Here is a 27,562-nt window from a genome sequence, read left to right on the forward strand (position 1 = left end):
ATCTCTTGGTCCTAATAATGCATCCATTTTAGCAAATACTTAATTTTATTCAGGCTTCCAAGTAGCCTAAATATTTCTTTTATGTTACTATTTACTTGATCTTTTACTGCAAGATTTATTGTACATTTTCAAAACATCCCAAGTTCTTTGAGTTATTAGGAAAGCTGATTTGTTGGTGTCTTCTTCCTGCACTTATTCCATAAGTAATATCTTCAAATATTTACCCTAAAATCCAGGTTTGTCAGGTACTCAAAAGCAAGCATGCCTCCTCATCAGGAGAAAATAACCTATTTATAAGCCACAGGGCATGTATAGCAAATCTTTTCATGGGACAGTAGATCTTCACTTGGCAAGGAAAGCGAATGAGGTCAATAAGCTAATAAATAGCTGTCATTTCTTAATAGGTTATTATGGGCTTCAAGTCCGTAATTAATCTTTTATCTTTATTTTAATCATGCACAATGAGTTCTGAGATGGGCTGAGTTAACTTGCCCGAGACGGCTCTAGAAAGTGCAGGGCCTGGGATGTGAAATCAGGATTTCAGACTCACTCTCCTGTGTTCTTAATTCCTGCATGACGATATCATCATAGTACAGTGGTTCTTTCTTGAGTGATTCTAAGAGGAGTTTGTTCAGTTTTCTCTTCATTTAAAAAGAGCTTCTCTACTGGTCTATTGAAAGGAACAGTCAATGCTTAAATTCTTTTTTCTTCTTTTTAATTTTTTTGGACCAATTTTGCATGCTTATATCTGGTAATCTGAACAACCAATTTGAAGACAACAATATGCAATATAACAACTATTGTTGAATTCCTATCATTTTGTTTAGTGAAATTCTGCTTTTTTTTTTTTAGTACTGGGAATCGAACTCAGGACCTTGTATTTGCTAGGCAGGTGCTTGTGCCTCTGAGCTATATCCCCAGCCTCAGTTTAGGGAAATTCTGTATCATTTCTAACTTTTAAATTATTTTTTTATTCTCTTTAAAATAAAAACAATACTCAATTAAAAAAAAAAAGAGTTTCTCTGAACAGTGAAGTCACTTGGATCTTCTCAAATTTATTTCACCTTATTGCTTTTCGTAGCCAAGCTGTTTTTAACATAAATGAGAGGGAAAATTTACAGGGTTCAAGACAGGGCTCTCTATTTATTTAGTGTTGATTTTAGAACCTTGTGTCTAACTTTAGATCTCCTTTTTTTCCTTTGCAGAGTGTGATTTTTCCAATGTGACAACTAACGCAAATCAAGTCCTGATCACAATGAACAGCAACAAGCACCAGCTGTGCTTCTCTGTCACATCCTTGGTGACCAAGATCAAGCGGGTGGGATGCACATCCTAAAAGAGGAGACATGGCTAACTTGAGAAATGGCTCTCACACACAAGTGTTATGGTTTGTGTCTGGGTGTCCCCCAAAGCCTCATGTGGCCATGGGGCAGGCTTTTACAGTTTGACTATGGGTGTGAGAGCTGCACCCGCCGTGGGGTGGATAGTTTGCATATGTAAGGGAGAGGAAGAAGCTGCTTGCCGCCATTCCTCCCTTTTAGTGCTTGTTGCTTTTGTTGTGTTCTGCTGCCATGAGCTGTAGCCCTCTGCCATGTGCCACTCTGCCCTGTAACCTGCCAAGTATGGGCTGAAACCTCCACAAACTGTAAGTGAAATAAACCTTTCCTTCCTTAATTTTGGGCATCAGGTATTTTGTCCCAGCAATGAGAGGAAAGTAACCAAGACAACAAGGCACCAAAAATTGATACAAAATGAACAGAAAAGAAGTGACAGCATCACAATTCTGGGAGAGACCATAGACAAACTATGCCAGAGACATTTCAAGCCCTTGCTAGCCCTTTGATAATTTTCTTTAAAGAATTGCCTCTTCCCTTCTTCAGCTATAATTACCGTTTTCCAAATCATCACTCAGCTAGTACCTCCTCCATGGAGATCTCATGATTCTTCCTGGCTCCGCTCCTTCCTCCCCTCTCTGAAATCCCATAGCATTTGTACCTGACTCACACAATCCTGTTCTTTATTGTATACCCTTTTACAGGCTCCTTGGCTTCATCTGTCTAACAGCAACATGGCAGGAGGCACAGTAGGAGTGCAAGAAATACTTATTGAAAGATTCCTTGCATTTTGTGCTCTTTGGGCTGGGAAATTACAGAAAAGTAAACTATTTACTTAAAAGAAGACAATCTTTAGAAAAGTTCTTTAAAGTATTAGACTTTGCTTGTTTTGTTATTACGAGTATAGATTTTTTGCTAGGTTCTTTCTATCAGTGTTTATCTCAACACATAGCTGGAGGCAGGGCAGCAGAGGGGAGCATTTAGAATCGCAGAGATGAAGTCTACTGAACATGTTGCTGGGAGAGGCCTCTGGACGTTTGACCAGTTTTCTATAGTCATGGAGCTCAACACAGTTTACCATTTGTATAGGAAATCTTTTAGCTCTTGGATGGAAAAAGCTCTTTCCTGTAAAACTTCATGGAATTTCTGCTTCTGGCAGGGGCAACAATTATTCACCATGGATCTTGAAAGCTTGTGACACAGTTATCCAAATGGGCACCAAATAAAGTGAGAAAAATCTCAGCTACATATTTTAAAGTGATTCTTGGTTCCAGGTGATGGACTGGGCGGGCAGGCTGTGACTGGTACAGACAAGACTAACCCTTTACTCAGACCCGGGAGATCATTTCTGATCTAAAAACCGAGTCTTCCAAACAAACACAAGTCCAAGACCTTACTTCATCTTCTGGATGACCACGCCTTCCATCCCCATCTCTATTTTGCCCAGGGATAGTTTAGTCTTTAATTTGACTGTATAGGGCCTGGTTTCAGATTGAGATTAAAACCAGGTCTCTTTCCCTGGGAGATTTTGGTCTTTTCCGGACCCTTCCAATTGCTTGAGGTTGGTTGAGTGACAGATGTGGACTGCAGAGGATCCGAATTGTCTTAGAGGAGCTCCTTTTTTATCTTCTTTGTTGTAATAGAACTCTGAATTGAGGAGCCCACTCTTTAAGAAGAATCTCCAGTTAGTTCAAAAATTTTGATTAAGCTCTCAGTATGAAATAACTAACATGCATTGAGCACTAATTCCCCTTCAGGACTTAGGCTGTGTACTTTACATCCATCATTTCATTTAATGTTCACAATTCTGTAGGAGACTTAAACCACTGTCATCTCAGTTTTATCAGTTAGGAGACAGAAACACAAAAGGACTGAATAAGTTGGCCAAGGTCACACAAATATTAATCAGGGAAAAGGATCCTCCGATTTTCTCTCTCAACCCCAGATCTCCTCTTCCTTCAGTCTTGCTCTTGCCTGTCAGCTGAGTGCAAGTCCATCTTCACAGTCACGAAGGCTCAACTCTCAGGACCACCCTTGACTTGTCTCCTCTCAAGCCACGCCTAAAACTTCCAGAAATTTCTTAGCTCTACTTTAAAAATACACCTGACTCTGACCACTTCTCTCCAATTCCATTGCCTTCTGATTCAAGCCACCACTACTGTTTGTCTGAACCACCCTGACTAGTCACATTGCTTCCATTCCTGGTTCTTGGCTATCTTTAGGTCATTTCAGCAGCCAGAGAAATCCTTCAAATGTAAGTCAGACCATGCGGCTCCTCTGCTCCAAAGCCCAAGTCCTTTCAAGGCCCTGAGTTCTCCGTCTCCAGTTACCTTACTTTCTGTTATTGTCTTCGCTTACTTTCATTCAGGGAATGACTGCTGGCCTTCTTGCCCTTCCTTGAACACAAGGGGTTTTTAGGGTCTCATAGCTTGGAAGATTCCACCCTCTTCTACCCTCCTATAGCCTCATGGTTAATTTAATTTCCTCACGGTCCAGGACTCTGCTCAAATGCCATGCTGTTAGTGTGTTCATTACCCTACCCACCTTGGAACCCACCTACCCAAGTAGTACCAATCCCGCTTACTCTGCTCTATCCTCCTGTTGCACATGTCACCTTATGTTATTTTTACTCTTTGCCATCTGCCTCCTCCTGCTCTTCCAGATTTCTCTCTGCTGTGTTCCCTCATGTATCCCAGGAGAGTGCCTAGCACATTGTAATCAATGGATATTTATTGAATGAATGGATTTAGATCTCAAATCTTAGTGTGGCTTCAATTTTTTCTTGTAAACTAATACAATATTCTTAAGTGAAAAGTGACAAGGGAGTAGGATAGAATATATAAAAGGCTATCTTAATCAAAGATCAACTGACCAAAAAACTTGTGACACGCAATTGCATGATAGCAATACAAGATGAAGTGGGGATGGAGTGAGTTGGGAAGATGCAATGGACTTTACTGGGAATTCTTTAATTTTGCAATACTTTGGTAAGGGAGCCTTTTTTTTTCTTTACTTAGAGGCCCAGATTTAAATTTGTGGCCTTGCATTTGCCATACCACAAGGTTAGTCCTAAGACATTTCCCTTTCCCACTTCCCCTGCCACTGTGGTTCAAAAGCAGTGAGTATTTCTCTGTGGTACAGTCAGGCATAATGAGAAATGCAGGTCCACACTGTTGGATCACTCAAAAGCTGGGAGGAATCTGGAATGGAATTACTAGATTTGGAGTATTTTAATAATTTCCTGCAGGTTGGCAGGTTCCAAAAGTCAATTTCCAAAAGAATGAGGCAGGGCACATTTGAAGAATTTTTACTGCTTTGCTGAGCATGGTGGCGCATGCCTGTATTCCCAGCACTGGCGAGGCTGAGGCAGGAGAATCACTGAGAGTTCAAAGCCAGCCTGGACTACATAGCAAGACTGTGTCTAAAACAAACAAACAAACAAACAAAAATTTACTGCTTCTATGTACATTTTTTTTTTTTTGAGACAGGGTCTCGCTGTGCACTTTAGGCAGCAATCTTCCTGCCTCAGCCTCCTGAATGCTGGGATAATGGGCATGTGCCACCATGCCTGGCTAAGAAAAATTTGATGGTGTCTTGTTCAGGCATCCAAATTTGAAGGCTGACCAGATGTTGCAGACATGGACATTTCTCAATGCTGGCACTTGTCTATAACAACCTTAGTCCCCCCTTCATAATACTAGCTTACCCAGCTTTCAAGAAAACTGGTTTGCCTGTTCATTTATGAGATAACTTGTTTCTGTTTTATCTGGTGTCAGGGCATGGTGCTACCGCTTGTTCACTTGTAATGGTATTAAGTACACAATTCCAATTACTGAGGGGTCTTCCAGAAGCCACTCAGGAAGTTACCATTGCAACTACATAATCTGACCATCAGGCCAAACACCTTAGTTGTTAGAATGATCCAGTGGAGATAGTACATTTGGTTAAAGAAACTGAATATCCTGAAAATGGTTGTTTTGGAAGTGCTCGTGTTAGAGGTTAAATTCTTTCATAAACCAAGCCCTGACTGCCCCTGACAAGCTGAGCTCTGCGACACTGACCCTGAGCCACAGCAACTACCGAGGCTGCACACTACAAGCACCCAAAGAGGCCTCGGAGCCACCAAAGCCAGGGCTGGTGCCACAGACTCTGGCTCCATTCTCTTTTAGAAGCTCTCCAGGCGACTTCATAGGAAGCCAGCAATAACAAGAACCTAATGGGAAAGATCCAGTGAAGGGTATCTGAGGAGGCACAGGGAGAAAGCAGTTACTGCTCTTCCCTCACCACCCCCAACAGAAAGCCTCCTTCTCCATCAATTGCCCATTTCCCCCAGATTAGTTCCACGAGCATAAACCAGTTTCCATTTCTCTTATCCTAAATGAAAGGTTCTCTGTCCCTCTTCCAGCCACTGTCCATTTTCCTGCTTACTTTTGGAGGGATAAAAACCCCCGAAGATGTGTTTTCTGAATACGTTGTCCAATTCCTTCCTGCCCATCCTCTATCCAGGCCCCTCCCTCACTGCTACACAGATATAGCCGTCTTACCATTTGCAGACCAGTGCATTCAGGGCTCCCCTCAACGTCAGAAATGGGGAACCCATTGGAGCTGACAGAGGGATTCCTGACTCATGCCTGGCCCACCTGGAGACTGGCCCAGCAGGGCTGGGGATGCAAGTCAGGGAGCAGAGCAAAGAACCAGAGATGCCTGCAGGGAAGCCTTTGGAGGAGACTGGTGTTTAAGAAAAGTTGTTGACGATGATGATAGAGAGGTCCCGAGTACAGGGAGAAGTTAGGACTTACACAGTGTGTGGTGGTGATGATGACAGAGCTAGAGATGAAAGAGAGGCCGTCGTTCATGCTGACCTGGAGCGCTGCTTTCCTGCAACGACAAGAGAACCAGAGACACTCAGCATGGCATGCGATGAGGAATAGGCCAACAGCCAGACACACGGGTCCCCTTTGAGGACTGCTCTTAACTGTCCTGAGGACTGCAGTTTCTTCCTCGGAAGGCCTCAGTTTCCCCTTTGGGATTGTGGAAGGCAACCTCTTCGACCCCTCACCTCTAACATCTAGAGAGACGACTGGACACGCAAGCCGGCACTTCAAGGCAAGGCATTCGGACCTCCCTGCACCGCAACGAATCGCATCCAGTGGGCAGAGCCCACTTGTACTTAACTCACTTGTCACGTTGCAGTGGGACAAAGTACTCCTAGAAAGTGATCCAAGTCAATGGGGCAAACTGGGCAGACTGTAAGCTTGATGTTCTGCCCTCATTATCTGGACTTTCAGCAGTCTGCTGGAGGTGGCTGTGTTACGGTCAGCACAGTCAAAAGATAACGCGGCAGATGAGCTCATTCGCCTTCTCCTCCCATGTATAAGAACTCACTGAAACACAAGCTCGCATTTTGTTGCAGCAAGAGCACTGGTCTAGATGACAGGATCTGTGGTATCATAGGCAGATGTCAAGTACCTGGGGGTGGACGTCTTTCAACAAAAACTAATGCTGAAGCAGAATTTGGGTAAACAATTTCTACTTTTTTTCCTTTAAAGCTGTTACCCCATCTGCAGCCTGTTACAGAAATGGTTTTCAAGAGGCTATTTTCTATTCTCTGCACCAACACCACCTTTCTTTTCCCACATTTTTTTTTTTTTTTTTTTGTGGTGATGGGGATTGAACTCAGGGCCTTGTGCATGCAAGGCAAGAGCTCTACTGCTGAACCACATCCCCAGCCCGCCCCTCCCACATAATTCTTTTGTTCAGGGTGCTACTTCTCTTTCTTCTGTTGAGTTATTGTGATTAATCTCAGGAACATTTAATGCAACAACATGAGTTGTTCTTCCTAAGTTAGTTGAGGGAATGTTGGGTGACCACCCGTTGCTCTGGGGAGGAACGCAGAGGAACACTGAGGAGGATATTACAGGTCTGAGTCTGGGGTCTCGGTTGGTCATGAACTGGCTGAGGCCTTGATTCACCTTTCCAGATCTCCTTTCCGAGTCTCCCTGTGTCTAGGGAGTTGGTAACAGTCATCTGGTGGGATACTAGTGATGATGGGATGAGGTAATATGTGAGAACTTTCTAGAAATGTAGTTGTGATTAAGTCAGGCAGAGCTGGGATCGAGCCCAGGCTCTCCCACTGACTACTGTGTGACCTTGAGAAAGTTACTCAAATTCTTTTGGCCCCAGTCTTCATCCTGTGTAATAGGAATGTCTGTTCACAGCAAACTGGGAAAGATGAAAAGACACTCTGTACAGCACTTATCTAGTGCCTGGCTTACTGTAGGCACCAGCACCATTATTCCTGAGGGAATCTAGAGAAAAGTCCATTTTGGTAAGGGAGAGAGATGTTTTCTTTTCCCTCTGTCCCTTCCATCTCCTCTTTCCTCCTTAGCTGAGAAATTAAGCTGTTGGTGAAAACTTACATGCCAACTTCTTTTAAGATAGGTGCTGGACACAGTAAATAAGTATCTTCCACAGCAAAGGGCTTCTCATCTGTAAAGAAGAAGTCACTGGGTTAGGAGGGAGAGAGGCAAGGTTATTATCTCATTTTTTTTTTTTTTTTAGTACCAGGAATCAAACTCATGACCTTGTGCTTGCCAGGCAGGCGCCTGTGCCACTGAGCTACATTCCTGGCTCAAGGTTATTATTTCAAATTCATTGAACTCTAGAGACTATCAACCAAGTCCAGGGAGACTCAAGAAAAACAAAAACCTTCTGAAATAAAAATTACTCTTGTGCCATTAGTAGTGAATTCAAGGGCTTCACTTGACTGAATATGTTCCCCCCACTGGGTCTAGTTGTGTCAACCATTGAACTACCAGGACTGAACTCTTATGTTACAATTGGAGTTTACGTTTCCATCAGAAAAACAAAAATTAGAAATTCCATTTGACCCCACAATCTTCCTCCTAGGTAGCATCCCAAAGAGTTAAAATCATGATATTCTGGGGATACATGAATACCTGTGTTTATAGCAGCACAGTTTGTAATAGCTACATCTTGGAAACAGTGTCCATGTCCATTAATAGATGAATGGATAAGGAAAATGGGATACTTATACATAATGGAGTACCATGCTGCCATAAAGAAAATTAAATTTGAGGTACCGCTAGGTAAATGGATTCAACTTGAGAACATAATGTTAAGTGAAATAAGTCAAACCACAAGCTTAAATATCACAGTTTCTTATATGAGAAAATAAAAATATATAAATATATATGTATACGTACACCCAAAGAGCAAAATAGAAGATAAATGGGAAATAGAAAGTTCAAATAATTCCCTAATTTACCTATTTTGCTGTATCAAAAATATTACAATATATATGCTAATTCATTTCATTTATACTACTAGCGTCTCTTAGTTTACTGATAAAGTTTTGTGCTGTTATCTATTTGCTTCTTTTTTGTAAGAATCTTTTTTCTCTGAGTAACTACTTTGATGATAATGATACACAGTTTTTATTTTCTTATTATTTGTTATGAAATTCTTCCTTTTTTCACCCAAAAATAAATAACTTGGGAGAAACAAAGAAGTGTTAGACTGACACGAAGGACTTTCTATCTAAGTCTAGTTGGAAAGAGAAGCCATATTCACGGAAACATGTGCAACAAAGATAAGTTCCTTCTGTACCAATCTGTTTAGGTCCTGCTTTCCTCCTGCCCTGAGACAGACCTTTGTGTGCTGGTGCTGGTCCCCCACCAGGAATGCCTCCTGGTCATCTCTCCACTAAAGCACAGCCCTGTTTTGGATTCTTCAGTGATACAACCATATCAGCCTCTTCTGAAGATGCAAAGGGATATATATATATATATTTAGAGGATAATATTCTGTTATTGGCCTTGGCTGTGAAACTGCTTTCACTTCTGTCATGTGTGAGTCATGGCTATAGAATACAGTTGGAGATTAGGAAGCTTTGTGTCCTAACCCTGTGCCTATTCCTGGATTCATAGGGCAGAGCCAGCTGGGAGGGGAGTTAGAGGATACACCTGAGAGCTGAGCACTCCATCCCCACTGGGAGGAAGAGGAAGAGGATGCTGTCACGGGAAATCTCGTGAAAAGCTAAGAAGGTTCTCACAAGCCATTTGAGCATTCATTCATTTAACAAATGTTTACTGAAGGCCTCCTATACGCTAGAGATACAGGCTTTGAGAATAAAAACAAGGGTCCTTTTTAGGGAATTTTACAAAAGCTGTAGTAGGGAGAGTAATCCAATACATTGATTTTTATTAGAAATATATTTTTTAAGTGTCTGCCATGTGCCAAGCACTGTGAGAGGGCATGCCATGAGCAAAGGAGATGAAACATCTCACCCCCGGAACTGACAAACTGCTAACCACACAGACTAGTATTTAGCTGTTATTATGAGGAGCACACACAAGGGGAAGGAGGGGCTGATGCTCCTCTGGCTGCTGGTGGTCAGGAGACGCTTCCTGGAGGAGATGCCATATCAACTGAAATCTGGAGGGCAGGTGAGGAGCGGATGGAATGGGAGAGGAGGAAGCACTTCTGGGGTCTTGGGGCAGGAAGGAGCCCAGCCCTCTGGAGAGGTAAAAGGCCACTGAAGGTGTTGAATTTGAGTGGGACAGAGTGGCTCAAAAGGGGACTAGAAAGGCAGCAGGGACAGATGATCAGGTCTGTACAGGACATGGTGAGGCTTTCTGAGATTTTTCCTAAGAGCAAAAGGGCACTGTTAGAGATCCTCCCTTATATTTAGATCAGCTCTTGACAGCTGCTGAAATGTACAGGAACGGGGAGGGTGTGCTGTGTAAAATATTAAAGCCTATGATGACAGCAGTGAATCATGCAGTGCCTGAACAGACCATTACCATTTTCAAGATGTTTTCCTGGCAAAGAAAGTAATGACAGCCAGTCTCCCCTGGCACACACATCCGGGCTCCTCTGGGCACCTCACATGCGTCACTTAGTCAAGCCTAACCTTGCTGCAGTGCCCTGAGGCAGGGCTCCTACTCCCTGCATTTGAAAGGCGAGGGACACACACACACACACACACACACACACACACACACAATTTGCTCAGCGCTACACAGGAGCACTTAGATTTGCACCCTGGCAGTTATCCCTGCAAAATCCCTGTTATCCAACAGGCTGTTCTACCACCCGTGATGAGAGCTATGCTTTGTTCCCTCCTCACTACAGCTTCCTGAACCAGGCAAGGATCATCAGGCTGTTTTCAGATGCAAAATGGAGGCTCAGAGAGACAATAGTTGCCAAGGCTCAGAGAGACATCTGGTTGCCAAGCAAGTTAGAGGTAACGCCAGAATTGGAACTGAATAATTCCGCATTATTCTTTCCTTGCTAAGAGACTACGTTCCAGGAAGGGCTCGCGTTAGGGAATCAACCAAACACAGGACAGGCAAGGCTGACCAGAAACTGTATGTGTTTCTTCATGCCCGTGGCTTTTCTGAGGCACGTGCACTAGTGTTACCTGGGAGCGCATCTCCCTGCCCACAGAGCCAGCCCACAGGGACCTGGCATAGCCACAGAGCAGCCACAGGAGGCCTCGTGACTCTGGGCTGCATTCTGTGGGAACAGCTGGGTCACGTTGACAAGGATGGTCCAGGCAGCACAGGAAAGCAGCACAGCTCCAGTGCCTCTGAACAGCTCCTGCCTCCTTCCTTCCACCTCAGCTGGAAAGAAGTCGGGGGAGGAATGTGGTCTGGACAAGCAGACACTTCTCACTCTTTCCCTCCTTTCATTTCCGTCCCTGCCTGGGAGTCCATCTATTTCTGGGGCAAAGCAGAGGAGTCCTTCACCAGGAGGACTGTGAGCTTTTCACCCAGCCGTAGGACAGCTTCATCATCCCTGTCCGTTTGTCAGCCTCCAGGGCTTGTGAGCCTGCGCTGCAGAGCTGGCATTTTCTGCTCTGAGAGAGACTGTTAGGTTTGGAGGCTGTTTTCACTTTACCACAAAAATGAGTGCCCCCCCAACAAAGGAGGGCCATTTGGTTTCCATAACTGAGGTCATCTGACTCCTTCCTGGAACGTCCACTTGGGAAGCAGGGCACAAAGCCTTCCTCGTCTGATCCTAGGCTGGGCCATGCCTGGCTCTGGGGCCACACCAGCCTTGCCGTCATCTCTGCCAAAGCCAGCGCGCTGCCTGTTTATGGGGCCACAGTCCCCTTCTATAACAACGGGGTCTCCTCCTCTCTGCCCACAGGCAGCCATTTCCCTGCTCATTAGCACTGAGTGTCCAGGGAAATGGAGGCCAGCTTGGAGCAGCCTGCCTGCCTTTTGTTTGCAAATGGGGAGAAAAAGGGGGAGCAGAGGGAGTTGGAGACCAGAAGGTAAATGAATCTCTTAGATGATTTTGAAATATTCATTTCCTTGTCCATGTCCAGAGATGTTTCAGAGCTCTGTGCACACCAACGACACAGGTTAACCTAAAGCATCTGTTACAGGAGTCTGATAATCAAACAGAAGTTTGATTTAAATTAGGATTTGGGAATCAGTAAGGGTTATTATAACACACTACCAGAAATCTTAGGTCCAAGAGGTAGATGGCCTACAAGCAGGGCGCAGAGGGCACAGAGAGAGGGCAGAGGATACTTTCGGGCCTGTCAAATCTCAGTCCAAGTCACAGCTCTTCCTCCTGCTCCTGAATGACTGGAGAAAAGTTCATGTACAAATGGTGTGGCCGACCTCAGGACACACACAGCTGTGTGGGAATGAGTAAGAGTGTACGAAAGTACAAAGCGCCATACTTGGATGAATAAGGACTCAGGAAATGTTGCACTCTATTACATGGGAATCTCAATCTTTAAAATAAACAAGATAACTATGTGGCTTAAATTAAGAGGAATTGAAGATTACAGTTTTCATGTTTGGTTTCTTAATTACATTGTTCTATCAAACTAACATCTTTTTAGCCATAAGGAATTCCTAGGGAAATTTAAAGCTTTAGAAAATTCGTGTGTCTGTGTGTATGTACACACACATATACATACATATACACATACAGATGTACATACACACGTGACACACACTTTATATGTATACTGATTTTGTCTAATACTATATAGCCATGATCTCATGTGATGCTTCTATAGCCATCTGAAAGAAATATTATTATAAATAGTTTGGAAAACTGAGGTTCAGTGCTGTTATTTAACTGAGTTGATTGTACACCACTAGTAACGGTCAGAACTGGAATGGTTTTGTTGAAATGACTTGCCTGAGGTCAGTCCTGTGAGTCTTATGGTATAGCCATAGTATTCCAGAAAAGGAAGTTCTTTGTAATGACCACTTTGGTTTTTGTTTTGATTTGTTTTCTTTTGTTTGGCTTTTTCAGACTGGGTCTCACTATGCAGTTCAGGCTGGCCTCAAGCTCACTTTGTTGCCCAGGCTGGTCTTGAACTCACAACAATCTTCCTGACTCAGCGTCCCAAGTGCTGCGATTACAGGCGTGAGCCACCATGCTTGGCTACATAATAACCACTTCGAAGGTGAATGGTCAAGACCTTCAGTGAGCAAGGCATGAATGGAAGCCAGACCTTCCAGGAGAGAAGAGTAAGCTTGAAGAGCTACATGATAAGTTCAGGAGTCTTTTCAGAGGTCCTGATCTAACACGAACAAATGTATGCTCCAGAACTATACACTTATATGTGTACATTCCTGGGTTTATCCTTGGGAAATGTAATCCTTTTTAGACTGGTGAAAAAGGAAATTCCCAGAATTTCCCATTGTACTTTGGTGACTGTCTAATGGATTTAGGATAAAACTAGGATTAAAATTCATTAGCCAGTTCAAACACCAATCAGAGTGAATCCTTTTATGGGGCTGATTAAATAATTTAAATACTTTCCAAGTCTTGGCAAACTTTTCTTGATATAAATATTTATTTCTGGCAAAAAGGAAAGAAAAATAACCCCTACTCTTATCTAGGGGAGTGTGTTGAAACCCTCCAAAAGCTGATGTAAGCCCCAAAGTAGAGTTTACATTCCTACTGTGACATTTGCATTAGGTAGTGGGAAAAACAGTAGAGGTCAGGGACTGAATGAGCTCTCCCTGCTGCTTCTCCCAGTGTCTCCTGGGCTTGGGGAACATTTTCATGGTATACCAGAGCCAAGTAGAACTGTTCAGCACCAGATTATCAGCTGGTCTGGGAATGTGGCTCTAAATTATGGGAGAACAGACTAAAAACTAGAGTTAGGCTGGATATTTCCACCTTCTCAGTGTCTTCAAAAGTGGTTGGCTCTGGAAAATGTTAGACTTTTAAACTATTGTGCAAAATCTGAAGTGCAGTTATATTCAGTAGAACTCCAAGCTGGAGAAATATAAAGCATCTGGGTTGAGCCTTCTGGAGCTCCAGCCAGAAAGGAGGTGACTGATTGTCCTACTGGGGCTGCTTCAATCATAATTCACAACCGTACTGTGCAGCTCGATGGGACCACAGCTGAGCATGGAAAGGAACTCGCAACTCGTGGGCAGTCCTGTGTGTTAGGCCCTAGGCTGGAAGGTTTTTGTAGATGGATTTGACAACAAGCCCAGGATTTGTTTGACAAAAGACATTAAACTCTACATTAGGGGATAAGGCAGAAATTTTGAAAGTAGAATGTTTCTCCTTGGAAAGGCTCAACAGTGGTTGTGAAGTCAAGAGAGTTCCCTGGGTCTAAACATGACTATCTTTCAGTTCCTGTATGCTACTGGTATCCAGGATAAGTCTTTTGCTTTCCTGTCTTGTTCTGTGGGGTAGGCTGGACCAGAATGGAGAACAATAAGCACATGAAGAGCTTATACTATGGCTTATACTATGGCTCAGATCCATCATGGCTCTGCCACTCACAGGTGATGTAAGCTTTTCACATATTCACAGCTCATAGTTCTCACCTAGAAAATGAGAATCAACTCATTTCATGAATTGCTGTAAATTTCAGTGTGATGATGTTATTAAATGCTGAGTATGCAACATATATTCTGTTATTAGTAAGGTGAGGTACTGCTGGGCTCATACTCTGTAAAGCCCAAGGTATGAATCTGTTTGTAAGATTGGTAGTCTTGCAACTTGTCCATCAGATTATATACAGGTGTGACAAACATGTCATCCATTCAGATAGGACCTGTGGACGTGTGTATAGTGCAATGGTTCTCAAATGAGATTTGCCCCTCAGGGAACAACTGACAATGGCAGAGACAGTTTGGGTTCTCATAGCTGGGGGAGGAATGATATTGGTATCTATGATACACAGGTCATCCTTTCCCCCAAACAAAGAATTATCCAAAACCAGCTGTCAATCCTCCTGAGGTTAGAAAACCTAGCATAATGTCTACCTTGACTTCATATCCTTTATTAGATCGTTGTGGAAGGGCCTATGGGTATCACTGTGTAATCTAGAGCCCCCAGGTACTGGTATAGTGTCGAGAAAAGTTCAGAGATGTTGTAAGACTATGAGGAGAGAAGGGGAAGGAGTAACAGTAGAAAGAAACAAATCCTGGATGGAGTAAGGAAGAGTGTTGCTTGGTAAATTCTTCCATGCCTGTTTAGCTGGGTGCAGTGGAAGATGGCGTAGTATCTGAGCCTTTGTCCTTGACGGAGCTTTATGTTGTAAATGGGGCACTCCAGAAGGGGGCCTTGTGCTGTAATTCCAAGACATGGGTGGGAAGGCTGTAGGGTCAGAACACCTTGTATATAAACACCAATAGAGGACCCACAGCTGAGGGCAGTCCCAGAAGGAAACAGAGTTGGTTATCTTGGGCACTGTGTTTAGGAGGACCAAGGGAACATCATGGTCCCCGAAAGAGGAAGTCAAAGGCGAGAGGGAGCATGAGTCCATTCCCAGGGGAGTATAGAAACAGGCGCGGCCACCCTGCTGGTTTCTGCACTGACTGTAGCCTCACATTTTCCCACGTCCCTCACAAGGCTGTGAGCCTCATAGCTCTGGGCACCCCAGTGTCTGCAGCTAGTTGTCAGCTCAGCTAGTCTGACCTCTCAGGATGTCACTTATCTGCCCATTTTCACTGCTACTTTTTATTAGTTACAAACGTAATATATGTTCAGCATCAAAAGTCCAGGGAATGCAGATCTTCCATATGTTCTTAGTGACACTTAAGAAATAACTTAAGAAATACGGTCAAAATAAACTGCTACACTCATGACAGCTTTAATGTACTAAGAATTAATATGATTTTTTTAAAGCTTTGTTTTGTTCTTGGTAAAGGACAATATAGGCTTCATGCATAAGCTCTGTGTCTTCTAACATACAAACTCTTGCAGCTGTGCCATTAGGTTTGGAAACATTTTACCTTTGGAACTGGAAGGGGCAAGTTTACCAAAACGGCTAAAGGCTTACACACAGTCATGACTGTAGAATACGGCAAATACTGACTGTTCTTATAGGATGAAATGTACACCCAAATGCAGAGGAGAATTGGGAAGGAGACCCCAGGTACATATTTTATGGACACTCAGCTACTGTGGTATGCACATTAGAAGGGATTCCACCAGTCCTTAGTACAGTAGCACCCAACTTCTCCAAATGGATGTTGAGCTAATACTTAAAGAGCACCAGTTGGAAGGGACCAGACCCTCATACAGTGCCAAACCCAGGGATGTATCCAAATGGCATTAAATACCTTTGACTGACAAATGCAATTCTCTAACCCATGAATGACAAAAGAAAAAAATAGGCTTTTGTTTGGGAAGGTTACACTGCTCCTTCTTCTGTCTTTCCTCCCCCTCTGGCACCATCGTGCATTAATTAATGATCTCCTATAGCAGCTCCAGGGCCCAGAGAGATTCTAAGATGAAGTACAGTTTCTGGATAATTGCACAGTTTTTTAAAAACAAGCACACTGGAATGTCCACCTTTGAATGTGCATTGCTTCTTTTTCCCTTAGGAATTTGAGCCCCTCTTTAACTCTTAGAGCTGCCTTTGCAACGAATGTTTACTTTGAGAAAGGATCTTCCAAAAGGGGCAAAGTTTTACCCTCTGGGAGTGTTTGAAAAGTAAACCACGACTGGCCCTAGTGAGTAAGATTGGAAATCAAGTCAGGAAGTAAAATGTTGCATCAGAAACTAAAGTGTGTCTATGAAACCATAAACCAGATTTCTCCTATGGCCTAGAAATTAAATTTTAGCAAGTCTGTCAAAATCAGTTTCTTTTATTTATGACCGTATCTCCTGTGTTTCTATGCAACATCATAATAGTCTAGCATGTGTTTCATTATCGCTTCAGTGAAACACCCATTTTTTATTTACAGTGCGTAAAATAGATAATTTCTCAGCTCATACCCCAGCGTCTCCCTTTCAGCCTTCTAATCTCTCTGCAAATGGATTTCCAGTTGAAAGTGGATCCTTTCCTGGCACAGCACACTGAGTACTGGAGTAGGAAAAAGTGCAGCCAGAATAAAGTAGCGTTCATATGAAGATTTCCAAGATACTTTCTTGGCCAGCAGTTAGTTCAGCCTGGTGATTAGAGAACCACCAAGTGATAAATTTAAGATGTATGCTAGGGCTAAATATTTACCAAGAACTGTAAAGTTAAATTTTAAATAAAGTTAGTGAGTTTTTCTTTTGTTCAATAGGGGACATATGATTGCAGAAAACAGATAACAGAAAGAAGAAAATATAAATTAATAGTAGCTTTGCTCAGAGCTGACTAGTAACATTTTGATGCATGTCCTTCAAGTCTGCATGTAAATGTGTGTGAAAAACAAGAACAGTATTGTGCTGGACTCCTTTGTAACTTAGCTTTCACACATGATGCCATATCATTAACACTTTCCTATGTCAGTCATTAATCTTCTGTGATATTATTTAATTGTTTGGGGGAGAAGTATAATTTATGTAAAGGGTTACCTCTTGTCAAACGTGTGTTATCATTTAGATGTCCCCCTCATTCTTTTGCTATTAAGAGCACTATTATGATGAATATTCACATGGGCAAATCCTTGTAAATATTAGTCATTAACTCTTTTTTTTTTCTTTCTTTTTTGGTACCAGGAATCGAACTCAGGACCTTGCCCTTGCCAAACAAGCGCTTGTGCCACTGAGCTATATCCCCAGCCCAAATCCTTGTAAACATTGTCAGTCATTTCCTTTTGATGTGGACATTGAAATTCTGGGTCAGAAATATGTAAGAAGAGTTGCTTCATTTTAATAAGTGCCTCCCAAAAGTTTTAATGGTCTCTTATTTATGATAAATAAAATCATTTATTTCTCCACATCTTTTTGGTCTTTTTTTTTTTTTTGGTGTTGGGAATTGAATTTTTTGTCTTTTTGAGACAAGGTCTCAGTATGCAGTTCAGGCTGGCCTTGAGCTCCCTCTGTAGCTCAGGCTGGACTCGAACTCACAACGATCCACCTGCCTCAGCCTCCTGAATGCTGGGATTAAAGGCATAAACCACCAGGCCTGGCTATTTCTCTACATCTTTGCCTGTACTGAAATTGTATATCTGCTAATCTTTACCATTTTGATAGGTTAAGAATGGCAATTAACTAATCCACTGAGCATTTTCCAAATGCTTATTGACTATTACTTTTCTTATAAATTTCCAGGCCAGGGATATAGCTCAGTGGTACAGTGCTTGCCTGGCAAGCATAAAGTACAGAGTTTGATTCCCAGTACAGTCCCCAAAAAATAATAAATAAAGTTTCTTTTCATATCTTTTACCTATTTTCCCACATTTAAAAATGATTTAAATGACTTTTTATTGACCCTTTATTTGTTAGATACATTGTGAATAATTTTTCCACTTTTCTGATTCTCTTTTACTTTTTTTGTTAGGTTGGGTAACCAAAGAGTTAAAAAATATGTGCTCAAACTATCAAATGTTTCCTTTGTGGTATGTCTGTTCATGCTTGCAAGTCTTTGCCCGTTGGACAACTATGCAAATATTTATTTTTGTGTCCTTCTAGAAATTTCAAGGTTTCATTAATTTTTCACATTAAGATTTGTAGTTCATCTGGAATTTATTTAAATGTAAGGTGTAAGATAAAAATCAAGCTTAATTGTTTTTCCAAGCAGTTAGCCAGTTGTCAACACCATCTTTTGGATAATCTTCTCTTTCTCTACTGAGCTTAAAGTTCGCTTTATATTACACTAAATTCACGTAAGTGTTTGACTTTGTTTATGGACTTTGTCCCAGTGCTCAGTTTGCAGATTATGATACCAGTTGTACATTGTTTCAATTACAGCTTTTTTATAAATCCTAAAACCAGCTAGGGCAAGTTTCCACATTTTTCTTGGCTATTTTTGTATGTTTATCTTCCATATAAACTTTTGAATTATTTTCTTAACTCAAAAAAGTCCCATTGGGCTTCTCATTGAGATTGTGTTAAAAGGAAATATTCATTTGGAGAAATTGATTTCTTTATAATACACAATTACTCCTCCACTTAATCATAGCAAGAATGACAGTAATCAAGTAGTACCAGCAGCCAGTCTTGACCACTGGCTGCTTGCAGGTGCAGGATTCAATTCTGAGCCCCACCCCCTGCATTTAAGCACATAATAATCTATAATATAGTTGCTGTTATTGCCACCTTCATTTTTATAGAACAGATGAAGAAACTCAGGCATGGAGATGTGAAATAACTTGTCAAGGTCACACAGCTGGAGAGGACAGAGCGAGGACTCTTTCCCTTGGTCACCCTGCTCCAGAGGCTGTGCAATGGCATTAATAAACACACTGCTCTTTCTTTATATCTCTCACAAAGCTTTGTGATTTCCTTCTTACATGTCCATACATATTTGTTGCAATTAATTCTTACTAGATTTTATTTGTTGTTGCTATATTTTTCTTGTGATGCTTTCTAACTGGTCATGGTTGAATTTTGGAAATGCTATTGATTGTGATCACTGCGGCATTTATTTCGAGAACACCCACTTTAAGAATACAGTAAGCCTTCGCTTTATGAATGAGTTCTGTTCCAGGAGAATGCTCATAAGTCAGATCCTTTCATAAGCCTGACAAAGCGAGTCTCATACATGTCTGGTACAAATCTACGACGTAGACTGCTTTGCGCTTCCTAGCAGTCCTCTCTGCATCAGCACTGCTTTGGACATCCTGGGCTCCGAGCACTGTACTAATGGACACTATTGCACTGTACAGTAAACACACAGCTGCACAACTGTGACACTGTCTGGCAAAAATGGGCGCTGCTTCCATGATATGTTCACATTTACACATATTCCTAATGCAAGGTCCGTTGGTATCTGTGAAAGTTCTCAACACAGGGACTTACTGTACTCTTATTAGTCTGGCAGTTCCGCCAACTCGAGTTTTCTAGAAAGGTACAAATTTTAAAGTACTGATTGTTTTCGTCAGTTCTCTTGTGTTATTATAATGCTCATGGCATTGTCTAAAATATGCTCATCACCAGCCACATACAGCTATGTACACTTAAGTCAGTCAAAATCAAATGAAATTAGAAACTGAACTCTTCGATCACACTAGCCAGGTTTCAAGTGCACATCAGCCACCTGTGACTCGTGGCTACCGTGTTCACTAGCGTTTTAGAACATTTCCATCATCTGAGAGTTTCTATGGATAGTGTTGCTAGAACTTTCAGATCAGTATTCCCTAAGAGTGGTGAAATGAGTTATCCTGGTATTTCCTTTCTAATTTTAAGGTGAATACTTCCAAATAGTGATGTATTACAATAATGTGAAGTGTTGAGCCCAAACATCAATACATATTTTTATTATGTTAAAGAAGTCTTATCCTAGTCTTAGTTTTCTACAATTATTTAAACTTTTGGACTAGATAATGAATTTTAATATTCCTTCTTGACATCAGTAAGCTTTGGTATGTGAGAGGTAAACTCCTACCCATTATTCGAAATTGTCTTAGTTATCTTGGTTCCTTTTAAATGCACTGCTGAATTGTGTTTGCCTACATTTTACTTAGATGTTTGTCATCAGCAAACTTAATCTCAGATATTTTCTACTTCTAGTGCTCTTGTCCATTTTTTAAAAATTAAGATTATATTATTATCACAAAATGAATTAAAAAGCCTTTTCTTTGTTTCTTTTCTGAAAAAAGGGTGTAGAAACATGTACAGCTTTGGGTAATTTGTCCTGTAAACTTTGGTAAAACTTGGGTGAAGAAAAATCTGGATTTGGTGCTTTAGTCACTACACAGAGAGACCCTGTCCCAAAAACAAACCAAACCAAACCAAAGCAAAACTAAACAAAAAAAGGAAGTTGTACTTTAGTGAGCATACTTCCTCTAATCTGTCATCGTTGAGTGTTCTTCCCCTAAGTCTGTCTGACTTCTTTACATAGTGTAAAAGTGTTTATTTTACATTCTTTTTCTAACTGGGCTCTAATCTTCCCTGCTTGATTGTTTTGCTGTTTATTTCATTCACCTTTGTGTGATCTGTCACTTGTGCTATGAGCTTGTCTTCGAATGGGGTTGTTGGCTGTAAGTGCTACGGGCCTGGGCTGTGTGGAAGGTGTGGAAAGTGTCCACAGGGTGGGTACGTGTGGCCTCTGCAGGGTCACAGGCTCAGGGTGGTCACAGACACATTTGGGGGTTGGATTCTTGACATGGTGCTTCTATATCACGTGGGCAGCATTAAATCATCCTGCCCATGGACTTTGTTCCCTTGCTACATTTAACTAATGGGTGCTGTAGCCCTCTGGAGTGTGATTTCTGCAGGAATCTCTGCTCTTGCAATCCCAATGCCTTGCACCTCACGACCAGAGATCCGGGCTCCTGCATCTGCATCAACGTCAGGATCTCAGCCTACAGACTCCCTGGCCCGGAGCTCCATGGCTTTACCTACTGCTAGATTTCCATTCTTTTGCTGTTGGGGTTGCCCCTTCTTTCCTTTGAGGAAGGCCACATGTTACAATTTTTAAAATCATATTTTATACAGAATTTCTGAATTTGTTATAGTGACCATACGTTCAGAAATTGCTGTAATTTCTAAGTGGTTTACTTGTTGATTTTACTTTAAAACCAAGGCCAGGAAAGCAGGACAAGAGTAGGTACAAACCTATGGTTTTGGTTTTTTGGTTATATTCCTCATCAGAATATTTCTAAACAATTTTTATTCTCCCCTTCCTCAACTGTTACTGGGGATTAAACCCAGGGACTTTATACTGAGCTACATCCTCAGCCCTTTTATTTTTTATTTTTGAGACAGTGTCTCAGTAAGTCACCAAGTTATCCAGGTTTGAACTTGGGATCCTCCTGCCTTAGCCTGTCAGAGTGCTGGGGTTATAGGCATGCGCCATCATACCTGGTCAGTTTCAATTTTGAACACTAATATATTGGCATTTCACTTGTATGGTAGTGTGATAAATCTGTAAGGCTTCTCATAGTCTTTTAAAAAGGTATTATATATATATATTTTATACATATATATTGTTCTCTATAGCTCAGACCCATATCATGTTTGAAGTAGCTACAGCCATAACAGCCTTAGCTTCATTATTAGATTCTCAATTAGTCTTTTTCTGATTAATAACTGCATATATATATGCTACAAAACATAATACAACATTTAGAAGAAGTCTTGAGAAAAGAAACATAAAAATGAAAACAGACAACATCTTAAGACTTGGGGTGCAGGTAGGAAAGAAAACTGGGAAGGATAATAGAATCTAAATATGTTTTATTTTGCAGGAAAGCATCAACAAAGACTGATCTATCCATCAGGTTGATAAGAAAAATGGAACTGTAAATATGCTACATTTTAAAATTTATTTACAAATTTCTGTTATCCTTGAATTCTTAGTCATATTATTTACTGAATGGAAATTGAATAAGTGAATTAACAAATGAAGGTTAAGAGTTTTCCTCAAACTCTAGCTTACCCCTCTTTTAGAATATTTTTAATAACTATTTTTAGCATTGAAGAGGGCTGTGTGCAGCACACAGTAGGATGAATTCATTGCGTCGGTCCTTCCTGAACAGAACTGTGCCGGGATCATAGTTAGGCTTGTGGTTGAAGCCAGCTCTCTACCCAGAGCCTTTATTTACTTTTGAGTATCAATGAGCTGGTGACACTGCACATGTGTTGGCAAGAGTATATTAGGAAAGGAAGAGAAGAGGGAGAAAGAGGATGAGCTGGTTTTCTAAGAAAATTTCACAGAAAGTTTGGAATATAGAACTGTAAGACATCACTCTACAAATCCACAGTCCAGCTCTGTGTTATAGGGCCTTACATAATCCTTCTGGCAACCCCTGTGGGGTTGGCTCTTTCCCTCCACCCCCATTTCCATCTATCTTCACACAGGCTGGGTTTGAAATCTACCTGGGAAGCAAATCAAGCCCTCAGGAGTTTCTGATTAGACTTGGGATTTTGCTTCAGGAGAAGAAAGGAGGAAAAGGAGGAAAAAAAGAATTCTGTAGGGAGCAAGCATTCAACGTTCACACTGAGACTACGCAGGGACATTTCAAAATGTTTTCAAACACAGCACGCACCTTTTGGATATGAGAACATTTCCAAATTTTAAGAAAACTAACTGGATGTGTCCAGTATTCAATATTATTCTAAGGCCAGGAATTCCAGATGTTTATGGGGAAGCCACTGCCTATCTCTCTTTAGATATTCAAGTAGATTTTAAGATGTCAAGGAGGAAAAAGCCCCACACTCAATTATTCTTTAAAAACAGCATCAGACCCTCCTCCTTGGGCTCTAAGGAGGATGGAAGTGTGTGTGTGAATTTGTATCATCCTTGCTCCTTCTACATGGTAGGAGTGCTGTGGTAAAAACACAAATCACAGTGACTGCAGAGCACTATGGAAAATACAGTCCATCGAGGCTATTGTTTATTAATGCAGACATGGAGTCAATAATTGTCCGTGTGATGAATGCCAGATGCAAATAATAACCAGGGCTTCTGGCATCTGTCCTCTTAAACTCAACCCTTCCCACCTCGCCTGGACAGCCTCATGAATCACACACGTCTTTCAGTTAGGAACTTGCCTGCTGCAAATGGCTCCAGGACGTTCCAACATTATGATAATTCATTTTTCTCATGCAATGCGCTTAGTTTTACTTCCATATTCCTGTATTTTATGTAAGGTATTCACCATGATGAGAGTTTCTTGGCTGCTCCAAGCAAGAATCATCCAGATTGAAAAGAAAGTTCCAGAATCTACACATGCAAGCCTAATAGTTTGGCTTTGGGTTTGTCCATGATTAGTACATTTAGACCATCTCTTTCTCATTCTTACTCTTGAGAGTCTCCAGTACTTTAGGAAACCTCAAGCTCTAAAACCCCTAACTAATCAGCCCCTGCAGAGCCGACTTGGTGGACAGTCAGCAGGGGATGATGAAACAAGCTCCTTGCTGCCTCCTGAGGGCTAGCACAGGGCTACTGCTTGTGACCATGAAAGATAGGAGGGTTATTGGAATTCATACCAGCCTTGCCCTGTTGTACAAGCTGGGCATCCTCAGGGCTGGACCCACCCAGAGGAGCACCTCTGATTGGAATCACAGCACCATAGGGCTAGCTGTGTCTTTGCTGGAGACCTTTCCACCAGGGAAAACCTTTGTGGGAATTCCCTGTGTGTGCCTTTCCGGAAGACAGGCTGGAGATGCTCTGGACCTCCAGGCAGGCTGAGGAAACCCATTAATTCCACAAGGACTTACTGAGTGTGACTGAGTCATTGATCTTGAAGCTGCAGAGGACTCTGTCCACGTTTCGGGCATGTCGGAAGCCATTTCCTCTCACGACAACTTGAAATGACTCTGAAATGAAGAATAATGACAGGACCCATTACATGACCACTGACCTTAGGCTTCCTATCTGCCTTGATTTAGAACATTTGGTAACTATTTCATCAGGGTTAGAATATTCAAAAACTAGACCAGGTTGGAAACAATAAATAACCGCACGTGTTTCCTGTCCCATTTCCTTACTGACCAATTCTCATTTGCTGTTTATGAAGAGGGCATATTATTACTTCTCACTCTAAATTTCCACCTTCCTACCTTTATTCTTACAAATCATCCTACCTAGAATGCCTAATTCCTTCCTCTTTGTCCATCCAAATCTTACCCATTTTCTAGGTTCAAGTGCTTTAATACAACTGCCAGAAGGAGCCACAGGGAGTAGTTCTTTAGTTCCTCTTCAATCAACTCAATTCTTTTTGGGTCTGTTTCATACTTTGGAATCCCCTGGAAGGATTTCTTTAGAGTCCAGGGTGCCTCATATTTTTGGAAACCACCACCTTATAGCATTGACAGCCGGTGCTGAACACTGCAGTGTGCAATTATGTAATGTCTGGGGCTGTTCTTTTGTCTTCTGCCCCAAAGAGGAAAACAATACTTTAGTTCAGTGGCATGGCTGCTTCTGTTAGCATAGTAGGTGTATTGTAAGAATAATTAGTTGTACTTAGCAGTGAATTCAAGTCTTGCAAGTCTTGTTTAGCAGTAGCCAGTTGTCAGGCATGACCTGCTTGAGCTGATATTAGCCCTTTAATGCAGTATTCATTTCCCTCTGGATAGAAGAGAGACCTGTATATTAATTTCACACTGGCATAATATATGTTCATTTAAAACATATGAATAAAATCCTTATAAAGTTGAAACACCATTATTTACAATAGCCCTGCCAAGGAAAAAAACCCAACTAATTAATTATAGCTAACTGCTTTGAGATATGCTTAAGTGTGATTATCTAGAGGTCGATGCTCTACTTTCTTTTATTTTTATCACCCTTGTGTGCATAAAAATTGGAGCTTGGAATAATGCTATGCAGCACACAGAAAATGGAAATAGACTAAGAGTCAGGGGAAGAAAATGCAATATTTGTGAAAGTGGATCTTAAATTGTAATGCTTTGTTGGAGAACAGGCATATGGGACTCTTTCAAAGTTAAGTAAATGTTGCAAGTCTCTGTCACTCTGTCAAGAAACCAATTTAGAGGTCCTGTTTGCCAAGATTATAGTAACTGGTGGTTAATTGTTCCCTTATTGTATGTCTGGCCCAGTGCTAAATGCTGTACATGTCTGATGTCATTTCCACCTCCCACAGCCCAGGGAGGTACAGACGAGAGACCGGCCTTCCTGTGGTTAAGTAGTGTAATTTGTCCACAGGCACAGAGATAGTAACTGTCAGCAATAGCACCAGCTATCCAGGTCTGCCAGGCACTGAATACCACTCCGCTAGGACTCAACTACCATCCTCCTAACCATTTTGCTAAACTGGATTGTCTTGTATCAGAATAACTTAAAAGTTGGAGTTGTGATCTTTTTTTAAGTTCATTTTAGTTTCAGGCATGTTTGTTGGTTTTGCAGAAAAAGTGGAGCTGGTCGGAATGTAAGCAAAAGAACCCAGAGGCACTGCACACACCACGAGGAATACAAATAAGAAGAGGGCACTTTTAGAAGTTTAAAAGACCTTAACAATAGTGAAATTTAGGTGACGGCATTTTGATGAGTTGCCCTGAGTCATGTAATTAGTAAGGAGCAAAACAGAGACTTGTATTCAAGGGTTCAGTACCTTAGTTTTGAACTACAGTAATGAAAGTCATGGACATACGGTTTTTCAGGACTATAAGTCTCGTGAATATTAAGGATTTATGCCTGAATGTTGATACTGTTTGGAAAGCTGGCTTTAGTACTGTTGTTTATATGCCTGCCAGCATGTGGCTGATAACTCAGTAGGTTCCACTTGCATTTTATTAAGTGCCAAGTACTTTGGAAGAATCTTATTTGCTCAGTCAAGCGCATAGAAACCAATTTGTTTCCAGTTTGAAAGCCAGACATATAGACATCTTCTGCGTGACAGCTTTGCTGATTCCAAATGTCTTCTGCCCTGCTGCTGTGCCTACTTCTCATTTACTCAAAGATCATCACAGTGAGCGGAGACTGAAAATGCAGGCTGCACGCCAAGCTCTTTTCCCTAACACCATGTTGCAGCGTTACCAGTTCAGCTGCTGAGTCCTCTATAAAAGCAGCTGCACACATGTCTGCTTGGCCCAGCCTCAAGGAGTTTAGATAAGAAGGAAGACAGCAAGAATCCATGATACCGCCATGGTGAAAACCAAGCAATGCAATCCCCTAGGCCAGGAGAAAATATGGAGCAGAGGATGCTCTGGGGTGCAATGGGAACAGAGGCAAGCTCCACCCTGCCTGGTACAGTTTTGTTGTCAGTGCACATGCATTTGGTTTCCAGAAGAGCCCAAACATCTGACCCGGCAGCCTGACTGTTATGTCAGCTCTTTGCACTGAAAAGTTATATAACAAAAAGCTGCTGAATGAATCTTCTAGTGTGGGCCAGGACACTCTAGTACAAGAATGCATTGCTTTAACTCCATTTGTCAACAAAGCCCTGGATTCTACCTTTCAAAACATACACAGTTCAATGCTTCTAGGTAATTTGAACATTAAGTGACAGCTCCTACAAGAAGTGTCTAGGAATTGTAGGGCTTTAAGGAAACCTTTTAGGTATCTTCTTGAAAGAGTTAAAAACATCATACTGTGGTGATATATGTACACTCATGTTTACAGCAGCATTGCTCATAAGAGCTAAATCTTATATGCTCTTATATGCTCATAAGAGCAATCTATATGCTCATCAACTAATGAATGGATAAAGAAAATGTGGTATTTATACACAATGGAGTACTACTCTGTTATATAGAAGTATAAACTTCAGACATTTGTAGGAAAATGGATGCATCTTGAGACCATAATTTTAAATGAAATAAATCAGAAACATAAGCTTAAAGATTGCACAGTTTCTCTTGTATGACAAGCCCAAAACATAAATAATTAAAGAGCAAAAGATAAATAGGAAATAATGAGATCTTTTGCGAAAGGTAAAGGGACCAGGAGATGTGGGGAAAGGGGATGACAAGAGGAATTCAGATGTGTTTTGTACATATACCAACTCCCCCCAAAGAATGTAATCATTATGTACTGCAAACATATACCAATAAAATAAAATGTGTATTATAAAGGGAGGAATTTTGTACCCGCAAACTGTCTTTGATTTAACCTTTGAAGATATATGTCCTTTAAAGATGTCTTTAAAATATAAATTTATTGTAATTCTTTTGTTACTTTTATTCTCAGGTGCAGTTTATGTTTCTTGATGGCATAAGCTAGTATTTCCATCTTTTTCTGAGTGCTTGGCTGTGCTTACCCCAGGGCTCAGCTGACCTCAGTAGATGCTACAGAGTCAATGAATAAATAACACATCTTGGCATAAGAAAGGAATGAAGGGGAAGGACAGGTGGTCTCAGGTGCCAGGCAGGTCTGATCCTGTTTATTTTCTGAGGTCAGTAAAGATAATCAATAGCACTAG

The 27,562-nt window shown here is 41.5% G+C and overlaps 1 protein-coding gene across 1 annotated transcript in view; it reads right to left on the minus strand.

Moving 5' to 3' along the window:
• The window catches only part of Antxr1 (anthrax toxin receptor 1), a gene marked incomplete in the record, with an annotated part of 213,545 nt that overhangs the window by 99,606 nt on the left and 86,377 nt on the right, over positions 1-27,562 (minus strand). Inside the window, 3 exon segments of the mRNA XM_013514693.1 lie at positions 6,134-6,212; positions 7,754-7,823; positions 23,901-23,999. Coding sequence (XP_013370147.1) covers positions 6,134-6,212; positions 7,754-7,823; positions 23,901-23,999 — 248 coding nt within the window.

This window comes from Chinchilla lanigera, unplaced genomic scaffold, assembly GCF_000276665.1.
Source record: "Chinchilla lanigera isolate Chin_1 unplaced genomic scaffold, ChiLan1.0 scaffold00023, whole genome shotgun sequence".
Lineage (NCBI taxonomy): Eukaryota > Metazoa > Chordata > Mammalia > Rodentia > Chinchillidae > Chinchilla > Chinchilla lanigera.